The sequence below is a fragment of the Periophthalmus magnuspinnatus genome, chromosome 24, assembly GCF_009829125.3.
Source record: "Periophthalmus magnuspinnatus isolate fPerMag1 chromosome 24, fPerMag1.2.pri, whole genome shotgun sequence".
In the NCBI taxonomy this organism is placed as follows: Eukaryota; Metazoa; Chordata; class Actinopteri; order Gobiiformes; family Gobiidae; genus Periophthalmus; species Periophthalmus magnuspinnatus.
Window position 1 is genome coordinate 3,663,212 of NC_047149.1, and position 22,125 is coordinate 3,685,336.

General features: G+C 42.2%; 1 protein-coding gene across 6 annotated transcripts in view; it reads right to left on the reverse strand.

Moving 5' to 3' along the window:
* pum2 (pumilio RNA-binding family member 2) overlaps nucleotides 1-22,125 on the reverse strand; it is a 32,698-nt gene that overhangs the window by 2,006 nt on the left and 8,567 nt on the right. For 2 of the 6 annotated variants that reach the window (XM_055232427.1, XM_033990530.2), the window contains exons 7-22: nucleotides 21,205-21,499; nucleotides 20,598-20,691; nucleotides 19,597-19,704; nucleotides 18,628-18,773; nucleotides 17,729-17,849; nucleotides 15,688-15,831; nucleotides 14,378-14,671; nucleotides 13,354-13,581; nucleotides 9,916-10,183; nucleotides 9,388-9,517; nucleotides 8,729-8,863; nucleotides 8,514-8,651; nucleotides 6,217-6,342; nucleotides 4,659-4,730; nucleotides 2,029-2,150; nucleotides 1,210-1,402 (exon numbers count right to left, since the gene is read on the reverse strand). In XM_055232427.1, the coding sequence (XP_055088402.1) occupies nucleotides 1,210-1,402; nucleotides 2,029-2,150; nucleotides 4,659-4,730; nucleotides 6,217-6,342; nucleotides 8,514-8,651; nucleotides 8,729-8,863; nucleotides 9,388-9,517; nucleotides 9,916-10,183; nucleotides 13,354-13,581; nucleotides 14,378-14,671; nucleotides 15,688-15,831; nucleotides 17,729-17,849; nucleotides 18,628-18,773; nucleotides 19,597-19,704; nucleotides 20,598-20,691; nucleotides 21,205-21,499 (2,614 nt within the window). The remainder of the gene's footprint in view (nucleotides 1-1,209; nucleotides 1,403-2,028; nucleotides 2,151-4,658; nucleotides 4,731-6,216; nucleotides 6,343-8,513; nucleotides 8,652-8,728; nucleotides 8,864-9,387; nucleotides 9,518-9,915; nucleotides 10,184-13,353; nucleotides 13,582-14,377; nucleotides 14,672-15,687; nucleotides 15,832-17,728; nucleotides 17,850-18,627; nucleotides 18,774-19,596; nucleotides 19,705-20,597; nucleotides 20,692-21,204; nucleotides 21,500-22,125) is intronic. The other 4 variants (XM_033990533.2, XM_055232428.1, XM_033990532.2 and 1 more) reach the window with 3 other exon arrangements.

Here is a 22,125-nt window from a genome sequence, read left to right on the forward strand (position 1 = left end):
AGCATCAATTTCAAGTCTCAACAGTCCACAAAAAAATAAAAAAATAAATAAAAATAAATAAATAAATAGAAATTAATAAAAAAAAAAAATATAAATAAATTTTAAATTTAAATAAAATAAAAAATAATAAATAAAAATAAAATAAAAATAAATACCTATATAAAAAAGGTCCACTTATCAGATATTCGTTATCTCGATCAATAAACTAACAGTCCTATTTGTACTCTTACCAACACTGAGGAGTCACACAAATCAACAGTCAAACACAAGAATAAAACGTTCCTCATTTCAAAATACGTCTCATGGCTACGACCTCTCAGTACCACTTTGACTGTACATGGCATCAAATCATTTCCATGTCTGCAGTGCTCCTCTGCTCGTTCACATGCTCAGACACAGAAGAACATGTTGAAATGGTCCAACAGAGCGTGCCGTCTAAAGTGGTACAGAAGAGAGGCCGTCTTGTGCCCGAGCTGCAACATGTAATCGAGTAAAACATTTCACCACACTTCTTCACAGAACACAAGAACACAGGCAGGACCGGCTCCTCCGTAAATACACAACATAAAAGCACCAAGAGACACATTACTATTGGCCATTAATTCAAACAATAGATCGAATAAAAAGTAGAAAATAAACAATGATAAAGCAAATTTATGCCACTGACACAATAACCCTAAAGTAGAATTACCCCCAAACAACTATTCTAAATGTAAGATATGGTTAAAAAACACACGGTAATAAGTAAATAGTAAAATGAAACACTCAATTTAGATATAAACTACCAAAAAAGTGATTTTTTCAACCCTCCACAGCTCAAATTTAATCATACAACAGGAAAAATAACAAAACGTTCCTGACTAGTACTAAGAAAAAGAACCCATGATAAATATTGACTCCCAAGAATGACTGTTCCATTGAAGTCGATATAGCGTTTACAATTTAGCAGCAACTGAGCCTGTCACAATAATCTACTTATAAAATCTTTTCAAAATAAGTTTAAATTGGTTAGAGGGCCTAATTTAATTTAAAAATGGGAAAAAACATGCCTAAAATTCATTATAGTAAATGTCTTCTTTTGTTAGTTTTTTTGTCTTAAAAGTACTGACAGGAGCAATGTCAAAAGGCAGGATCAATAATATCAATAATAAAAATAGCATCAATAAATGCTCAACAGCACACACACCACTGAGAGAGCACTTTGTTTACCTTGTGCATGATGATTTTGCGCTGGGCGGGCTCTGCCATGTCGATCATCCTCTGCACCACGTAGTTGGCGTACTGGTCCTTCATCATGCTGTAGAGGGCGCTGTGGGGCCCATCCTTCTGGCAGCACACCTCGTCAATCAGCAGAGCTCTCTCAGCTCGTGACGAGTGGATCACACACTTCTCCACCACATTACTGAGGACACACAGGCAAAAAGAGGACATTTAAACAAACACATAAACCACAACCGCAGTTCAAACAGAGCAGCTAAACAGGGCGGGGTCTGGAGGACTAAAGGGGAGAGTGAGGGGGAGGGGCTTTGGAGGTATAAGGAGCAGTGTGATTGTCTAACAGACATCCACACTTTAAACTCCGCCCTTGCAGCCAGGTGCTTGTAATCAGAAACGTCTGCCTGTAATTGGGGCAGTCTTTCGTGATGTCACCAACTACTGGCAATTGTAAAGTCCACTGAAAGCAGCACACACTTAGATTTTTCAGCTTTCTGGTCGAAACTGCCTAAATCTATTCTTAACCTTTTGGCAAAAGAAGTTCAGTTAAATAAATGTACATGTTTTTTTTTTTCGTATTAGTAAAAACTAAGACCAACCCAAGTCTAAATTAATGAGGACCATCAGATAAAGTTTTTGTACATTTTACTTTCAAAAAACGCACATTTCTGTAAAATTGAGAACTTTGTTGCTGTTGCTATATTTTTTTAATTTACCATCTATCTTTTCCTCGGCCAATACTGCAATATCAATATTTTTGTGATATATTGTGCATCTCTAGTTGACAGTGCTTCTCTTTAGCTCCAAACTGACCTTGCAAACTTGTGCTGGCTCAGCACCAGCACCTTCCCTCGCACCTCGGCCACGATCTTGCTCTTGTCTTCGGGCCGGCCGTGCTCCAACACGTGCTGGATCACGTAGTTCCCATACTGGTCCTGCAGGGGGCAGAGCGGGACAGGTACAGGGTGAGCACAAAGCAAAGCAGTGCTCACTACATCGGCTCATAGCAGAAGTTCCATGCACTACGTTCCCCCCTGTGGGCGGAGCTATGACAGAGCATGCATGTCTACAGGTACATGAAGGAGTGGCGCCCCCGTGTGGCTGTTTGAGTTCGTCACTGCAGAAGGTCAGACAACACAGAGGCTGCTGGTTCTACAGGTGCGACCAGCAACATCTTTGCCCCTTCACAATCTCAGACAGGAGAGGGAGGGAGACCAGATGGATACAGAAAAAAAATACAATGACTTAAAAGAAAAAAAAAAAAAGATTTTTAAATGTTATAAACTTGCCCTATGTGTGTTCGTTTACTGATTATCGTTAGAATTTGGTGGTTTGGTTTGGTTAGACAAAGCAGAATAAGCCTCATGGAAGGCTCTCATTTAGGTTAACAGTTTCATTGCTGAAATTCAGTCTCTGTTTGATCTGAATGGTCACTACCTAAACTCCAGCACCTGCAGACAATCATGACTCAATGCTAGTGCAGCCTCTGCAGCTCAGTGAGTCAATTCTGGAGATTCTTTCACACGAAGCCTGTCCATGTCCTGAGAATGAGACACACTTGGATGTGTCTATCTGCAGGTGAAGGCTCTGGACACAGGCTCAGTTGTGACTGTAGTACCTTGTTTAAAACCCCACGAGCACAGGCTACATACAGTTCCTTTAATGTAGCTCTATGCACAAAAACATACTCTTCTCCACCCACTCCCCCTAGTGGTGAATCTCTGTCATGCTCAGAGTCAGCGACAGGTAGATTTCAAGTGCAGCAATTTGGCAAAATTGACTTTAGAGTTTTAAACAAGGTACTAAAACTAAAAGCTCTAAAGGAACTGTGTGTAGCCTGCACTAAACATTAAATACTAAATCAACTTTATTTTTCTACTTAACTGTTTACATGGTGTTTAATGGCATTGGTTATGGTTGGTTCATTTGCAGTTTTACCGTTTCAGAATTGTCCTCCAAAACGTAACTACAGAACCCTGTTAGGGACAGTTGAGGCGACAAAGCCAAATGGTTAAAGTAACCCATTTTGCAGTTGCTTTTTAAAACAGGAATCACAAAAAACAGATTACATTTTGACAGTATGATTTCTTAGTTACACTATCGTCATAATGATTAAAGTAGAGTGGTTGGAGGTTGGACATTTTTTTATGTATCCATCTTAAGAGCTTAGAGGAGAATTTGCTTCCAAAACATCTCCTTGCACTTTGTTCTCTTATTTAGTTCTATATATATTACACAAACGATACACTATTACAACAAAGTGAAGATGTTTTGGACAAAAATTAAAAAGATGAGAAAGTAAATGAAGCAGACAGAGGGATTATTGTATTAAAAGGTTTTGAGTTTCAGGCCTGTCACAATGATTACCGTTTGAAACCTTATTTAGAACAGGTTCTAATCGGTCCAACTGTGTATGAAATGGTCATGATTAAAATAAATTCAAATTTGATTTGGCAAAAGGAAGGAAAAAAAAAAAATCAATACCACAAGGACAATAGATGGAGTGTATTTTTTTTTTTTTACCACAAAATAGTCTGGTAGATGTGTTAATATTATGGACCCCTTTACCAGGGTACTAGTTGTGATTTAGAGTAATATCATTCTAAACGTTGGAAAAGGTCCAGTTTTGTTCTATTTATGCATTTTTTCCACTATCAATCCAAATTATCCAAATGAATATCTAGTTTATATCAATATTAGCTTTGGTATCGGCGAGTATCTGGGTATTGATTTTTTTTTGGACAACTCTAAAATCTTCATTATTGTGCATTTATAGTTCACATTTATAGCAGAATTATACAACTGATACTTTGCAGTCATCAACATTGCCTGGAAGTGTGATGCTAACTGTGGGCACTGCTCTGTCTGGCTTATTGGACTTCAATCTGAGCTTTATTTTAATACAATCTGAGCAGAAAGAGCTGGTTTAGTTGGAACTACAACAGGTGAGATGATTTGTGCTGTTAAACATGTCCTTCTCAAATAACATTACAGTCACAAGCGAGCTAGCATTAGCATTAGCCAACAGTTTTTCATTAAGTCGCTCTCGCCTTTTTGTGTAAAATCAAAACTCCTAAACAGGACCATGAATGCTCGAATTGATCACAGGAAAATGAAACTGTCGTTTAAATCCATTTTGGATTTTTTCTTGTGTTTTCAGATAATCGAATAACATACCAGGCAGTATTTGGTAATGCGTTCATTGTGTCAAAGTGGTAACTGCCGAACATTCCATTCTAGAGATACATGTACAACACCCCAAATGTGATGTCACTGCAAAGTATCAACAGGTTGGAAAAAGTACTTCTTGTGACAGGCCTGCCAGTTGTGAATAAATTAAAGCCATTAAAGAGACAGAAAAACGAGGAAGAAGGAGGAGGGAGAGGAGGAGGAGGAGGAGGAGGAGGAGAGAGAGGCGCCCACTCAGAGGCAGATGTCCTGACCTTGAACAGTGCGTCACGGGACACTGAATAATATGATTTGGGGGTCATCTCCAATGAAACGCCTTGATATTTCTGATGGGATAAGTGAAGGGGGCAGTGTGATGACAGCTAAGCACAACAGTACGAGCATTTACACAACACAAACAATGGCACTATACATACACAGGGATATAATGACACCGTACAATGAACACTCATGCAGGTTTAAGCGTCTCGTATGATGCTACAATCACAATTTAACCTGAAAATGTTACATCTTTATCGAAAACAGACTTTTGTCATGAGCACGGATGTCCCGATCCAGCTTTTTTGGTTCCCGTTCCACTACTGATTTTGTTTTGTTTTTTTAGATGAGAATCTGTATCAGATTAGTATTGCGAATTGCACATTTTTAACAATTCTATTTACACAATTTAGGCTGTAGCTTTATAAATAAGTAGATCATGGTGAAATTTGTCCCAGTTAGGCCTGTCACAATAATTACTACATTGACTTATCATTCAATATGTTAGAAGTTCATAAAACTACACTCAGTCTGATCAGTCTGACACAAACCAACTATTTAAGTAATCTATATTTACCCCAGATTAATTAAAAAATATATATACAGGCCTATAAAATGCCTACTTAAAATTGTTATATTGTAAACAGCACAGCAGCTTCAGAACATAGTGACAGAGATGTTAGATGATGTTTTAGCCTTTGTTTCTAAAAGTCAGTGTTTTTACAGGCCTCAAACATGAATAATATGATGGAAAAAAGAAAATCCTGCCCCAGAGCACATGGCTACATCACATATGTAAACAAGTTAACACATTCTCTGCTCCTCTGCTATTTGTCCAAAGTTTGGTTTGCACTCTTAAAGCTCCGGACATCCATAGTTATGAGTAGGCCTGTCATGATAATTACTATATCCACTTATAATTTCATATATAAAACAATATATTTTGGGTTTACAATTTTTTTATAATAAAGGTAACTTATTTGAACTGTAAAGAAATTGTAGTGATAAATAACTTCTATAGTTAGTCATTAGTTCAATCTGATATTTATTTGTTGTAGCTCATGTTTTTCATGATGCAGTCCATTTTAAAACTGTTTTGGGTCAGCAGCATGAAGTAGTTTCAGTATCATCGTTTATCGCAATATCGTGCTTCATCATGACAGGCCTAGTCATGAGAGACATTATCTGGTGGTAATCCAGAAATGCTCCTTTGTGTTTTAAAGTACATACATCGGTACTGAACATCTTCCAATTGTGTCACTGCGTAAACGACATACGTGCTACTACTTGGCATACTAATGGCCCAATGTAAAACCGCTTACATCAGCAGCTAAGGTGTCGACAAGCGGTGTAAAAGGCCTGATTAAAGCTGGAGTTAGGAGGAGTTCTAATTTGCACCACACTTCTAACTGAATGTAGACAGAGCCAGATTGGAGCTTTTGTTTTGCAAAGGTGCATCTGGCTGAGTAAAACCAAATCTGCACCAGCCCGGGCACAGATTTGTTCAATAGACTTGGTTTTGGCTGGTGCCCGGGCTGGTGGTGCCTGGCTCACCTGTCCCAGCTGCTCCGAGTGCTGGTGCAACTCCTCCAGGATGGGCAGGGTCTGCTCCTGAGTGCAGTGCTCCAAGATCCTCTGGATCACTCTACAGCCGTATGGATGAGTGGACAGCACAAACACCTGCACACAGCAAACACACACATCAGCACACGCACACACACACACACACACACCCGCACACCCCCACACACACACACCCACCCCCACACACACACACTAAACAGGAAGTTTTTATAAAGTTATGCATGGACATCATTTTATTTGAAAAATGCCCTTCTCAACGTCCCGACTGAGTGGCACTGAGGTAGAACTGTGAGCAGCTTAACAGACCAAGTGTGCTTCTTTGCATTTTTCAGCATAATTTTTGTCCGTGGAGCTTTTGGGTTCTTTGAGAGAAAGGTTCAGTTCAGCATTGCGTGATCCAAAGTCTGTATCAGTGATAAATGTGCTGTAGTCTGCAGTGTCCCTGTTGTTTAGCTGTTAACCAGTTTTCTACTACTGCTTACTTGATTTTCTTGTATTATGGGATACAATTTTTCCCCCATGTGTGAGCGTTCAGTATAAGCCTGATGTTCACTGTGCCTCTTGGAGAGTCCCAAAGAATTGACAAAAAGACTGAAATATGAAATGACAAACTAATACAAGAATCACATTTCAGAACATGTTTGTACAGATCTAAACTACAGGGTTAGCAATTTTTATGCAGAATAAGAGATTCTGTTTGAGAGGGAAATGATGGTACTTCAAAAACTGCAGCCTTTGTGATATGACAATTGCATCCATTCAAAATGTGATTGATTGTGATTAAATCATGCAGTCCTCGTATAAATGTGCCTAGTCACAATGAAAGACATTTTAGACATATATAATGATAACTATCAAAGACAAAGCAGCCAGGTATGCCTCTGGGACACATGTACAGAACATTGTAAATGTGTTGTTGATCCAGCCTCCATCTCTGCGTAAGTAGGGATGGATATCAAAACACAGTTTCATAACAGCATCAGTGCCAAGTCTTAACAGTCCAATGAATCAGTACGCTCCAGCATTATCAGTGCGACTAACAATGAGAAAGCACGCAAATGACGTGTGGACAAGCTTGAAACTTTCCTCTTTCATAAGATGTGTCCTGTGCACCCAACCTGTCGGCCATGCTCCGATTACTCACCTGACATGTGCGGTATTGGATCATTTTCACGCATGTGTTTTGATTGTGTGCGATTATGTGCGATTATGTGTGATTGTGTGTGATTGTGTGTGATTGTGTGTGACAGACTGTAGGCCCTTCCGTCACCACATGAGGAAAAAACACCAGGACAACTCATCACTGGTCAATAATTTAGCCTTTATGAAACAAAGCTGCTGTAATGTCCTACATTGTAACCTATAAAATCAAAAAAAAAAAAAAAAAAGTTTTAACTTGCTATTACTACTCATTTAAAAACAGGCTTATTTTAATTCGAAAGATGAAGTACCGTAAATTTCGGACTATAAGCCACTACTTTTTTTCCCCACACTTTGAACCCTGCCGTGCAGCTAATTTATAGATTTTTACTGGCTAATGGCCACTGGGGGGCACTCTCTAACAAAACATAAAAGTGAGACAGACAGGGAAAGACTATACATTGAAGAATACACTAGTTTTGATTGTGAACTATCATTTTGCGCATCATGCACACATCCTCAATGTGGAAAATACATGAAGAAATGCAAATAATGCAGATAAGGCATTTAAGATAAAGGCAATGGATCTGGCATCAAAGAAAGAAATGGAGCCACTGCACGCAAGTTTGGCATTAAAGAATCAATGGTGCGATGTTGCACAGCAGCGGGAAGAACTTAGTCAATGTAAAAAGATGTCAAAAAATTTCATGATGGTCCATGTTGGTGCTGCTTTATTTTGTAAACATGCAGATATGTACATCTCTTGTTACTGTTGTGTTGGTGCTGATTTTAAGGCACAGTTTAAAAATTAAAACAGTGTACCGTCTTTCTGTGTAAATGTCTCATGTTACAACATGAAAACCTGCAGCTTATATTCAGGTGTGGCTTATATATGTACAAAATAGATTTTCTTTTAAAGTTTAGCAGGTGCGACTTGTATTCAGGCGTGCTCTATAGTCCAAAATTTACGGTATGTCTGAATGAGTGCAGAAACCAATTATTTAAAATTATTAATTTTATGCTGTAAAAGTACCAAAAAGAGTATCGTTAAAAGACAAGATCGATAAGAGCAGTAGTATCGATAAATCCTTAACGATACCCATCCCCAGTGCACGGTGCAGCCTGACCTGTCCCTGGAAGGCGTCAATGATGAACTGTAGGGCCTGGGGCTGCACACACTCGATGCACTTCTGCACCACGTGGTTGCCGTTCTGGTCCTTCACACACTTGAGCACGTGTCCATCCAGCTCTCGCACGATGTCACTCTGAGGAGGAGACATGGCTCATTCTCACAGTCTACATACACCAGTATACATATGTGAGGAGAAGGAGGAGCACTTACAATTACCTGCTGCTCAGAGGAGATGGACTCCAGAGCTTTCTGGATGACCCGGCAACCGTACATCTGTAAGGCCAGAGGCAGCACGTGTCCACGGATACGAGTGGCCAGGGCGTGTTTCTGCTCCGAGCTGCCGAACTGAGAGGACAGACTCACATCAGGCGTGACAGCCAGGGATGGAACAAGTACAGTTTGTTTTTGTTCTGTTAAAGGCCCTGTACCTGATTGGTTCCCATGTATTTGAGCTAAAGCTGTCTGCCCCAGTACAGATATGTTGACTCAACATATCTGCGTATACAAAATAAATGTGCTGTGTAATGACATCTATGTATTTTATTGTCTGATAATCAGGAAGTGTGCATTAGCATGATAATCGTTAGCTTTACTGCCATGGTAAATCTCCACTCTGGTCTTGGAAAGATGTGAAAACAACTGAATAGCTAGGATACTTGGAATACATAAGGTAAGTGACAAATAACTTTGGACCACTGAAAAGCATTAAAAATTTACTTCTGGTTTCCACATTTATAAGTAAAAATTAGGCACAGCGTCTTGTATAAAAGTATCTTCATGACAAAAATTGGAGTGACATGTGACAGTGACAACATTTGAATGGGACCACTTTATATTCAACAGTAAACAGTAAAGTGTTTTTGCAGTACCTCAAAGAACTTCTGAATGACATAGTTCCCAAAGACGTCAGTCATGAGTTGATATGCCGCTTGTAAAATCTCCCCGAACACCATCTGCCTCTCAGCAGGGGTGGCCCGCTCCAGCTTCTGTTGGATAAACCTAAAGAGGAACCACCAGAGAACAGTCAGAGCACTGGTAAAGCAGAGTACAGCCATTTTGGTACAAATTAATCTAAAACAAATTGATAACTTGATACTTTTTTAAACTTATAACATCCATTGGTGTCATAGATTATACTTATATAGTAGAGACAAGCACAACAGGTCTTCTTTCATGAATAACAGTGAAGTATAAACACTGCAGTCTGTAGTGAACAAGCTCTCTGCTGTTTAACACCCCTCAAGAGCAGTTTAGATGGATTTAGGGTCATTGTAATTTGAAAACGACACAACCTTCTCAAATGTTCTGCTAGGCTAACGCTGCTAAGTCTCGCTTCAACTAAACCGTCAACAGCAGAAGTCTGAGAGGCATTGGTGCAGACTTGTCATATACTTTACCTGGATCCGTGCTGGTCCTGGGAGAACTCCACCATGTGCCCAGGCAGGTCCCTGAGCTGCAGGTTGGGGAAGCGGTTGTTCCTGAAGTCTTCCAGGAGGCGGCTGCGTCCGGAGGGCATGACGTCAGAGCGGCTGTAGCGGGGTCGGGAGGGAGGAAAGAGCTGGCTGCTGGAGTTAAACAGGCTGGACGTGCCACCCGCGCTGCGATACTTTGCCTCGGCACCGGGGGCAGCAGAGATGTAGCGCCCACTGCCATTGGTTAAGCCTCCTATTGATATGAAAAGACAAACAGTGACCAAACACGAGTCTGAATATGAAGGCTGTGACTGAGTCATGTTCAATTCATATACTTTGAGTCATGATTGAATTGATACTTTGTTTTAACCTACAATCTGACAAAAAAGAGCTGACTTAGTTGGAACTACAACCAATGAGATGATTTGCACTGGTAAATAAATCCCTTTCACAGGCTAGCTAGCATTAGCCAACAGTTTCAGTTAGTCACTCCACTTTTTGTTGAAAATTAAACCACGAACCCTTGTACTGATCACAGGTTTGAGATAATGTGTTGTTTAAATCCATTTTGTATTTTTTCTTGACTTTTCAGACCATCGTAGATCGTTTTCTGGCCGTGTTTACCATGGTGACATAATGCACATATTGGCAAACATTCCACCAGGGAAATACATGTAGAACACCACCAGCGTGACATCACCGCAAAGCATCAATAGAACGTCCACACTATTCCCAAAATAGGGCACTCAAAAATGGTCACTGCATTTTCATTTGTGTTTGAATGTTTAGCAGGTGAAGTAGTGCACTCAAAATTTCCCACGATACACTTTGAAAAGCAGTCTCCAGCTGTCATGTTACCTTTGCTTTTGGGAAACTATAGCGTTTTCAAAACAACAAAAGTATTAAAAAGTGTAATAGGTTTTAGCTTTGTTTTTGAACCTCTGAGTCCCCCCTCCCTCTGCTCCCTGCGCTAAGTCACTCCCCCTTTAGAGAAGCTAATACATCAGGTTTGTGAAGTTGTACAATTTTATATCCTGCTCTTGTAAATTTAAGAAAATTGTCGTGTGGGAGCCTGGGGGATGTAATCTTGTGGGCTGAGCACTGAATCATACAGATAACCATAGGGAGGGTTTGAGTAGGGCCCAGGAGAGATCTCTAGATTACTCAAACATGCATGGATGACATGAAACTACTTTAGACATGTTTTTTATAATATGCAAAAATCAACTTTTTGGAGCTTTTTCCCCATAGTACCCCCGCTTTAACTCAACCCAACAAAACTGAAACAAAGCAGAGATGTTTTAATACATTTTGCCCCTTTGAGTTTATTTAAGTGCTTTATATATAATATAGTGTAGAGCTGCTAACATTAGCAGTTTTCCTTAGCATTAGTGAACAGTTTTTCAGTTGGCCGCTCACCATTTTTACTAACTAGCTTGTGACAAATCTTTTGAGACAGGGAGTTATTTAAGAGTTCGGGGAGGCCATGGAGGAGGACTATCGGACGGCCTCAAAGAAATTCTTGCAAACCGTCGGATGCCTCAGGAGGGGGAAGCAGTGCTTCACCAACACTGTTTACAGTGCGGGTGGAGAGCTGCTGACCTCGACTGGGGATGTTGTCGGGCGGTGGAAGGAATACTTTGAGGATCTCCTCAATCCCCCCGTCATGCCTTCCGAGGAGGAAGCAGAGACTGGGGACCCGGAGGCGGACTCGTCCATCACCCTGGCTGAAGTCACCGAGGTGGTAAGCAAGCTCCTCAGTGGCAAGGCTCCAGGGGTGGACGAGATCCGTCCCGAGTACCTCAAGTCTCTGGATGTGGTGGGACTGTCTTGGCTGACACGTCTCTGCAACATCGCGTGGCGGTCGGGGACAGTACCACTGGAGTGGCAGACCGGGGTGGTGGTCCCTCTGTATAAAAAGGGGGACCGGAGGGTGTGTTCCAATTACAGGGGAATCACACTCCTCAGCCTTCCCTGTAAGGTCTACTCCAGGGTACTGGAGAGGAGAATCCGACCGATAGCCAAACCTCGGATTCAGGAGGAGCAGTGTGGTCTTCGTCCCGGTCGTGGAACGCTGGACCAGCTTTATACTCTCCATCGGGTCCTCGAGGGTACATGGGAGTTTGCCCAACCAGTCCACATGTGTTTTGTGGATTTGGAGAAGGCATTCGACCGTGTCCCTCGTGGTGTCCTTTGGGGGGTGCTCCGGGAGTATGGGGTCCGGGGCCCTTTGCTAAGGGCTGTCCGGTCCCTGTATGACTGGAGCAGGAGCTGTGTTCGCATTGCCGGTAGTAAGTCAGACCTGTCCCCGGTGCATGTTGGACTCCGCCAGGGCTGCCCTTTGTCACCGGTTGTGTTCATTATATTTATGGACAGAATTTCTAGGCGCAGCCAGGGGCCGGAGGGGGTCTGGTTCGGGAACCACAGAATCTCATCTCTGCTGTTTGCGGATGATGTTGTCCTGATGGCTTCATCGAGCCAGGACCTGCAGCAGGCACTGGGGCGGTTTGCAGCCGAGTGTGAAGTGGCTGGGATGAGAATCAACTCCCCCAAATCCGAGGCCATGGTTCTCGACCGGAAAAAGGTGGTTTGCCCTCTCCGGGTGGGTGGTGAGTCTCTGCCCCAAGTGGAGGAGTTCAAGTATTTCGGGGTCTTGTTCACGAGTGACGGAAGGATGGAGCGTGAGATTGACAGGCGGATCGGTGCAGCGTCTGCAGTGATGCGGTCGCTGTATCGGTCCGTTGTGGTGAAGAAGGAGCTGAGCCGGAAGGCGAAGCTCTCCATTTACCGGTCAATCTACGTTCCTACCCTCACCTATGGTCATGAGCTCTGGGTTTCCTCCGCAGAGTGGCTGGGATAGGGTGAGGAGCTTGGTCACACGGGAGGAGCTCGGAGTAGAGCCGCTGCTCCTACACGTTGAGAGGAGCCAGCTGAGGTGGCTCGGGCATCTGCTCAGGATGCCTCCTGGACGCCTCCCTAGGGAGGTGTTCTGGGCATGTCCCACCGGGAGGAGGCCCCGGGGATGACCCAGGGCACGCTGGAGGGACTATGTCTCTCGGCTTGCCTGGGAACGCCTTGGGGTCCCACCGGAGGAGCTGGAGGACGTGTCTGGGGTGAGGGACGTTTGGGAGTCCCTGCTTAGACTGCTGCCCCCGCGACCCGGCTCCGGATAAGCGGAAGAAAATGGATGGATGGATGGAGTTATTTAACAGCACAAATCAGCTCGATAGATTAAAGTCTAACTTGAGTAAGAGAGCTGCAGACAGAACAGTGCCTCAGTTAGCATCACCCCCCTGGGGAATGTTGATGACATCAGCTGCAGAGTATCTACAGAATCTGCTAACCAGTCCAGGACTATGTAGTGAGTGAGGGATTAGGGACTAGGGTAGACTTTTGGACATCCGTGTAATGGGTCTTACATACCGAGGTGCAGACTGGAGGAGGAGCCATGCGAGGAGGGCAGTGAGGGGGGAGGAGTGAGCGGAGAGTGTCCCGGGGTGAGGCCGATGGGGCTCGGGGAGGAGGAGTAGCCCAGGCTGTTGTAGAAGGGCTGTCCGATGGGCGTCAGACTGCTGCCCCCGCGCTTGTACAGGTCTGAAGTGGCCAGAAGAGAGTCCCGCCTGGTCACACTGCTGCTGCTCGAGCTGGACACTGCACCACAACACACGAGGTTAACTTAAAAGAACAAATCAACTATCCATAGGTTTCAGTGGGGCTGCACTCAAAATATCGATAGAGCAATGTAACGTGATGGACTTCTTGGAAACAAAGATTTCTTGTTGATTATGGCCTTAAAGCAGAATCTGTTAAGATGAAACAGTAGAGTTATTCATAAATGTATTGTGTTCTGTGAACATGAAGTTTCATTGTGTTCTGTTTTTCAAACAAAAAAACACCAAGTCAACCCTGAAGGCCCTTTGTTAGAGACTTGGCAATGCCCACCCCTAGGTTTTAGAGTGATGAAAAATTATTGCCATAGCAATTAACAAATGAATAGTGAAACGTATTCAGATTGGTGCCTATACAAAAGAAGTCACCTATGAATATACAGAATTCAAATAGAGATATTTATCTTAATCTCAAATTTAATTATTCAGCAATAACACATTTGTTAAAAAATAAGCAACAAATAAAATGGCTAAATTATTCTAAATCCCCATCTTTTGAATGCAACATTTTTGCCTAGGCTCCAGAATGCGCAATCTCCCTGAGTTAACGTAGGTGTGACTGACAGGTGGATTAGCCAATCAGAGAAACTGTATCAAAACAGCAAACTGAAAAACTATGCAGATTTCATAGACTCAATGAGTGAAGCACTAAGCCTGGCTCAAGGTGTGACGAAGGGAGTGGTGACCAGACTGAGATCCCGCTGTATAAAAATTACAGAGATTAATTCTGGACTGGACTGGACCAAGCAAGTTAGAAAACAGTAATAAACTGTACTGACCAGAGGACCCAAAGCCCCCCAGAGCTGACCCCAGCCCCACACCGAGGGAACCCCCGGTGCTGCTGAAGCCCAGGGAGGAGCTGTGTGGAGGGGCAGAGTTGTGTGAAAACAGGGAGCTGCTCTGGGATGTGTTGGGCATAGAACCAGAGCCGTAGAAGGAGGAAGAGGGCAGGCCACTGCTGGGAGGAGGGGGCTGCTGAGGGGGCTGGGGCTGGGGCTGAGGCATGGAGCGGTACAGGCCATTGGCTGGAGGTCCGGACATGTTGTTCCCAGAGCCCGATGCAGACACGGCAGCTGGAGAAGAGAGGAAGACGTTATGTACTGTATTGGTCTTTAGAGTGATGATAAATGCTATGGCAATGGTCCCAGTTAAACACAGAAGCAAATGTTATATTTTTTGAATAAGTAAAAAGTCACATGGACACATGTGCCTTCCAGTCGTCCTCAGAAATCAGATTTTTTGAGTTCCAACTTGTAGATGTCAACTGGAACGCCCTACAATCTCGGAATTTTTACTCGTAAAGATTCAACAAACATTTCAGAGCTCAAGTTAGAAAACTCCCAAATGCCCTGCGTTTAGTGATAACAGAAGTACCGTCAATATTTTAACTGTGGGGTTTTTAATTGTCACTGTAGTTGTTTCCGCCTATATCAGTTAACATACTCCTGCTCTGTTATGCTAATGTTGCCAACAAATACACAGAGATGATGTCAACAAAAACAGAAACTCTCAAGCGTAGCTTTATTAACTGTTAATGTCGTAACAGTGTCTGGTTTACTAAATTAACTTAATTCTGCAAAAATGTGCATCCAATTGAGCACTACTACTTTTTATTACTTGATTACTGTATTTACTATAATGTACTACTCATTCATCCAATGTTTAACTCAGATTGCGTTATTCTGAGTTTCAGCTTCTGAAGGTGAGTGGAAAGCAAAATTAGATTTATCATCATGTACCAACAGTTATCAGGGTGAACGTGGCCAAAAACTAAAGGTTTACACAAAGACCGTTTACTGCAGTCACTGTGGCATTACTTTCTGCCTCATTAAGGGACACTGATTTTCTAATGTCTTTTTATTCAATATTGGCATTAATTATGTCTGATTCAACTTGAATAGACAGAACTGTGCTACATCACCTGAATGCTTTATGTCGAGGGCTTTACATATTCTTGTCCTATGTCTACATCCTTAAATTTCTAGATTGCAATATGAGCATTAATCTTACAAATGAATGTCATAAAGGCATCACTAAACATAGATTTTTAGATATTTTTTCATGATGGATGTTTTGAAGTGTGACTTACCAGCCTGTGCTGCTGCTGCGGGATTGATGAGGAGGGGGGTCTGGACCAGTCGGACAGGACCTCCCAGACCTGTCCTGGCTCCAGGGCCCATCACCAGGGCACCAGTCTGGTCATAGTACGCTGCAGGAGCCAGTACCTGATAACCTACAAATGAGATTTCACTGTAAGGACAATGCATACCTTCTGCTAACTGCTAAAAATGCTAGTTACTAAAAAACTGCATTTCTCATAAATCCAGATATTCTGTTGTCATGACAACCATTATAATCTTCCTATGGCAACTGTTGGCGGGCATTGTCCCACCTCAGGCTTTTAAAAAAAAAAAAAAACACTGGAACTTCGCTCAGACTACTTCACTTGTGAACTGGGAGATGATCAAAGGAGTCCCTCTTCACATATGAGTTAAACTGACTTGTTATAACAATGGGCACAACCAGTGGACTGAAGAGGTTTACCGCCACATAAACAGAGTAAACACCTGTTACACAGATGTCTCTGTCAGATTTAACCTGTAACATTTCTACTTCTTTAGCCAATGTTTTAGCATTAGCTGTACTGTTGACATACGAGTTCATACAGCATGGTCGGGAGTCGGAGGGAAAGTCCACACTAGTGCTGCCTGCTTTATTTTAGTATGGTTGTCCCTCGCTATATCGCGGTTCACCTTTCATGGTCTTGATGTTTTGCAGATTTCTTTTGTGTAATTTTACATGCTTTTTTTCCCAGCGTATGAACGTACATTGTATTCTGCGCCCTGATTGGCTAAGATACTGTAGACCATTGTCCATCAGTCTCCTCCGTGCCGTGTCTCCTGTACAGTACAGAATGTGTTCAAACAAATTTACATAAATGTTGGATCAAAACTACAATGGAGCGGCGCCAGGATGAAGAGGCACGGTCAGAGGAACTGTGAAATACGCTTGAGTCACTATTAATTAATTAATTAAAAAAAGAGAGAAATGTGAGAAAATGGTAATGCCTGTGTGAGAAAAGTGTATAAAGTGTGTGGTGAGGGGATTTACAGCTGCAAAACATATAGAATATTTGTAAAAAATAAAGCTGACTACTTAGCGGATTTTGCTTATTGCGGATTATTTTTAGAATGTAACCCCCACCATAAATGAGGGACCACTGTATTAACACAATAATCCTTTTACTTTTCATGGCTATATACTATTTTAATGAGATTTGCTTAAATGGCACAATCTTCCAGGAAACATCTTAAAGCTACATTATGCAACTTCTGGCAGGGGTTTGCCACCTGCTGGTCTCCATGGAGATGTTTTTACTTCGACTAGAATGTTCGACAGTATGCCATAAAACTCATCTATATTCTTTCATTATATTCATTTTATTGTTTAATGTTTACATTTTGTTGTTACTTTTTTTTTAAATTGCCATTCTACTGTGAGTGGGCTTGCCTCTTGGTGGATTTGACCTGTAACATGACCTGGTGGCATCATCTTAAGCTAATCAGCATAATACGGAACATTCCAACCAAGCAATTACACCTTCATAGAGACAAGCAGATGATGGACCCTTCAGAAAAGTTCCATAGTGCCCCTTTAAGATGTAAATAATGGGGGCTGTTGTGTTTTCAGCCAGACTCACTGCTCACTGGTATGTAGGGATGTAACAATAACCGAAATATTGTCACATGAAAGATCGTCACGTGAAAGATCTCACAATAATAATGTGGGCTGTCACAATATATATAAATTCTAAGCTTCTTTGCTTAAATGTGTTTTGTTACAGAAAGATTTAGATCTTACATCTTAATTCTTTGGTGCTATATTACTGTGATATTTCAAAGATTTGTCAGGTGTTTTTTGAAGGAACATGTAGCATTTAATCTGTTAGCATCTCAAAAACATCACAATAAATATGGTACCCTGAAATTAATATCATGCTGTGAGATTTGCATACTGTTACATCCGTACTAGAACGTGTTTGACAACCTTCTATGACAAGAAATCTTTGTTGTAATTTGAACCAACACATACAAGATGATAAATACGTGGTGTTAAACATGGGCACTGACCTTGCATGCCTGTGTAGGCTAGTGCAGGGTTGGCAGCAGCAGCAGCCGCTAAAGACTCCTGCTGACTCTGCTGGCCCTGTCCCGGGGTGAGGGGCCTCTGAGACCCTCCTGTGCGCATCACCTGCAACAAGAAACACCGCTCAGGCACACATGCTTCTGAAGCCTCCTTATCACTGTAATGTCAACTGAAGTTAAAGGGCCCGTATTATAATATTTTCTGATCTATGTTATGTTTTCTCATCACAAATAGACCTGGAATTGTGTTTTGTTTCATTCACACACGTTTAACACACAAACCCTGTAGATTTAGGCTCTTCTCTCAAACAGAAAACACACACGCCATACACCTTCACTAGAATCATTTGGATCATTTCAGCCCTGGAATTGCCAATCTCTACTGAACAAAAAAAAGATGGATGTTAACTTAAAAACTATCGCTACATGACATCAAGGTGGAACAGAGCATTTTGAGCTTTGGAGATGTAGACACACTAATAAAAAAGGATCACGCAAAATGTATGAAGGAAATAAAGCAACTCCAGGTAAGTTTTTGATGCGGCAACAACATTTTAACATGGCTTAAATCTCACAAGAGTCCATTTTGTGGAATATAGGGTAGAGAAATGAAGCGATTCATCTTTTTGTAGCCTTTTTTTAGTCCATTTTGTGCAATACGTGAACCCAAACCACAACATTTACACATTGGCAACAGTTCTAATTTTTCATCATTCTGGACATAGTGATTATTTATTACATATTTTGAAAGTGTCCTGAAATATGCTGCATATAACAGGAAGATGAAACCCATGCATGAATAGAGATAGTAAAAACTATGCAGATTTTTGTAACACCCCTATTTAAAGTAAACCATCGTATTGCTGTTGCTCTCAGACCATTACCTGTGGCTGTCCGGTGGCTGGTCCCTGATTGGACGGCTGCTGGTTGGCGTTGTGGTTGGCAGTATTTGCGGCCTGTTGCTGGAAGAGGTTAGCTGGGTAGACTCCCCATGGTACTCCGTAGTACTGAGGCGGGACCACTGTGGGGCCTAAAGGAATCCACAATATGTAAACAACCACCCCCAATACCACTGCTGTCCAATGAGTTTACACTATCTCAAATCTATTACATGAAAATGACTAGATTTCTTAAAAAAACATACCCAGTCACTGTTACAAACTCTAAACAGGCCCTTAAACAATATTTCCCATTGATTTATTTACAGATACATTGTATAACCAGCTCTTGAGGTCAAAATATGCCGCCTGCGTGCTGTCTGCGTCTAATAACAAAGCGTTTTAGTCTCAGAGAATTAGAAAGCGTGTGTTAGCATGCTAGTTGCTGTTGTCGGCATACCAATTAGGATGCTCAGAATGCAAGAATAACTTTGTACCAGTGGAAATGTACTTGTTCGGCTTTTCATATTCATGCAACACCGTAAAAATCAGGTACAGTGCCTTTAAATTGACAGTTTAGTGTTGTAGTACAAGTATAATTCAAAGCTCACAAGATTCTATCAGTACAATTATTCTATAACGTATTGACAGATATCGATGCTCAATACTGATTTGCAATATTTTCTGCACTCCCCATTCTCTGTGTGTCCTTTTTGAACAGATTAAAGAGTAAAACTCAAAATAAAAGAACATTATATGGCTGTATTTTTGCGTATCTAACATTTTTTTATATCCCAGAAAAATACACTTTATATACACACAAAAATTATAACAAAATTCATTTGTGATCATTACTTTAACTTAAGATAAATTTGTTGGCCTTGCTGTGGATTTTACAAGTGAAATATCGGTATATGCAAATATCTGTTATCAGCCACAGAAGCAGGCCAAGTAAAAAGCACAGAGAAGACAGACCTGCGAGAGTTGCTGCTGCGGCCAGACCAGCTGCAGTGTAGGGGTCTGCTCCAGGGGGCGCTGCGTTGATGATGTATGGGTTTGGCACAAAGGCAGGAGCAAGGCCAGCTGTGAACACAGAGCACAAGTCTGGTCTGAGTACACATAAATCAGGTTTATATATGAGAGAGCGGAGAGGGACGGACAAGGAGGAGGAAAAGAACACAGGAGGAAGAAGAGGAGAAGAGAGACAGGAAGAAGAAGAGGAGAAGAGAGGCAGGAAGAAGAAGAAGAGAGAGACAGGAAGAAGAAGAGGAGAAGAGAGACAGGAGGAAGAAGAGGAGAAGAGAGACAGGAAGAAGAAGAAGAAGAGAAGAGAGACAGGAAGAAAAAGAAGAGAAGAGAGACAGGAAGAAGAAGAAGAAGAAGAAGAGGAGAGAGACAGGAGGAAGAAGAGGAGAAGAGAAACAGGAGGAAGAAGAGGAGAAGAGAGACAGGAAGAAGAAGAGGAGACAGGAAGAAAAAGAAGAGAAGAGAGACAGGAAGAAGAAGAAGAAGAAGAAGAGGAGAGAGACAGGAGGAAGAAGAGGAGAAGAGAAACAGGAGGAAGAAGAGGAGAAGAGAGACAGGAAGAAGAAGAAGAGAAGAGAGACAGGAAGAAAAAGAAGAGAAGAGAGACAGGAAGAAGAAGAAGAGAGAGACAGGAAGAAGAAGAAGAGAGAGACAGGAAGAAGAAGAGGAGAGACAGGAAGAAGAAGAGGAGAGAGACAGGAGGAAGAAGAGGAGAAGAGAAACAGGAGGAAGAAAAGTAGAGAGAGGAGGAAGAAGAGGAAGAAGAGGAGAGAGAGAGAAGAAAGAGGAGAGAGACAGGTGGGAGAGGAGAGAGAAAGGAGAAAGAAGAGGTGAGAGACAGGCAGAAGAGGAGAGAGAGACAGGAAAAGAAAAGAGAAGAGAAACAGAAGGAAGAAGAGGAGAGAGACAGGAGGAAGAGAATGGGGCAGGTAGGACAGGAGAGTACTGACCAAGGTGCTGTTGCTGAGCTGCAGCCAAAGCATACTGCTGCTGCTGTGCTGCTGTGAGCTGCTGGACCGTCAGCTGGGATGGCCTCTGGAACAACTGTACACAATGCAAGTTTTAGAGGGGTTAATACAGGGAGAACACCCATATTCACCCCATCTATGATGTAGAAAGGAACTACACACAGTGTGCATTGTGCCAAAAGGGTTAGTCAGACTTGTCATCTTGGAATGGGAGACATTTAAACATTTAGATGGCTAACAAAGCTTTCATTAAAATTTCATTACAATGTACTATTGGTGCCATGATTCATATCATGGCACCATGAAAACAAGGTCATTTAATTTGAGTTCAAAACTGCAGAGTACTGTTGTCACTGTATTCGTCGTCACCGCACTGTCAGACCATGCTGATGGCTTAGAGCAGTACCTGGTAGCAAGCTATGGGCTTTATGTCAAAATGATATGCAATTCAAATCTCTTAAAAGTCCATTTTGATAAGTCTCCTTGAAGTCTTCTTAAGTCATTTATACACAATCAATGTATTTTGATTGTCCTACAGAGACACAGATAAATTGCCCATACACAGTAGTAGCAGAAGCTTGGTCCAAACCTGCTGCTGTGAGCTGTAGTCGAACAGTCCTACTGGCGTGCCGGAGGAGTCCACTTGGATCTGGTTGCCGGCATAGTCGAACTGCAGGGACTCCACCCCCTGCTGCTGCTCCATGCCCATGTTGGGGGCAGGCTCCTGGCTGTGGAAGTCCTCTGTCGGGGGCTTGTTCTGCACGGGGTTGGGCTGTTGCAGAGCGTGAGGATGCGGCTGGCCCATCATTTCCAGACCAGGCTGAGGGGGACCCATCCTCTCCACCGCCTCAGTGGGGGAGGCCTGCCGACTGCCAGGAGTCGGGCTGCACATAGGGATAGAACCGGCTCAGGACATTGAAACACAATAGGAGAATGAAAATGTATTCTGAAAAAGCTGAGGCAACACATTCGGTGGTTTAAATGATGACAGCTGAAGTCATCACGAAACAGGCAATTTGCCCTGAATTCTGTATGTTCTCAAATTACTGAAAATAACAGGTTATTAATAACAACCATGGCCTGTTTCATTGTTTGGATCGATCCAACTTACTGAGCTTTGTGCCACTTGTTAAAGGGGGTATTTGACTTCTATGGGGTATTAACTGTAACACATAACATATTTAGATCACCATGTTACCTTTTGTTGTTTTAAAAATGATCTTTCACCAAAAACAATGCATTGACATGTTTTATAAGTTTCTCTTTAGGTTTTAACCCACTGAGTGTCCCCTCCACTTGCTCCCTTCACTAAATCACTCCCCCTTCAGGGACCTACTGAAGCTACAGAACTTGTTATGTACAGTATTGTATCATGTTTTTTGTGTATTTATGGATAATTGTCATGTGGGAGCATGGGTGCCTTAGGCTTGTGGGCTGAGCATTGCACAGAATATTACAGCTAACCATAAGGAGGGTTCGAATAGGGCAAGATTACATGCATGGATGACAT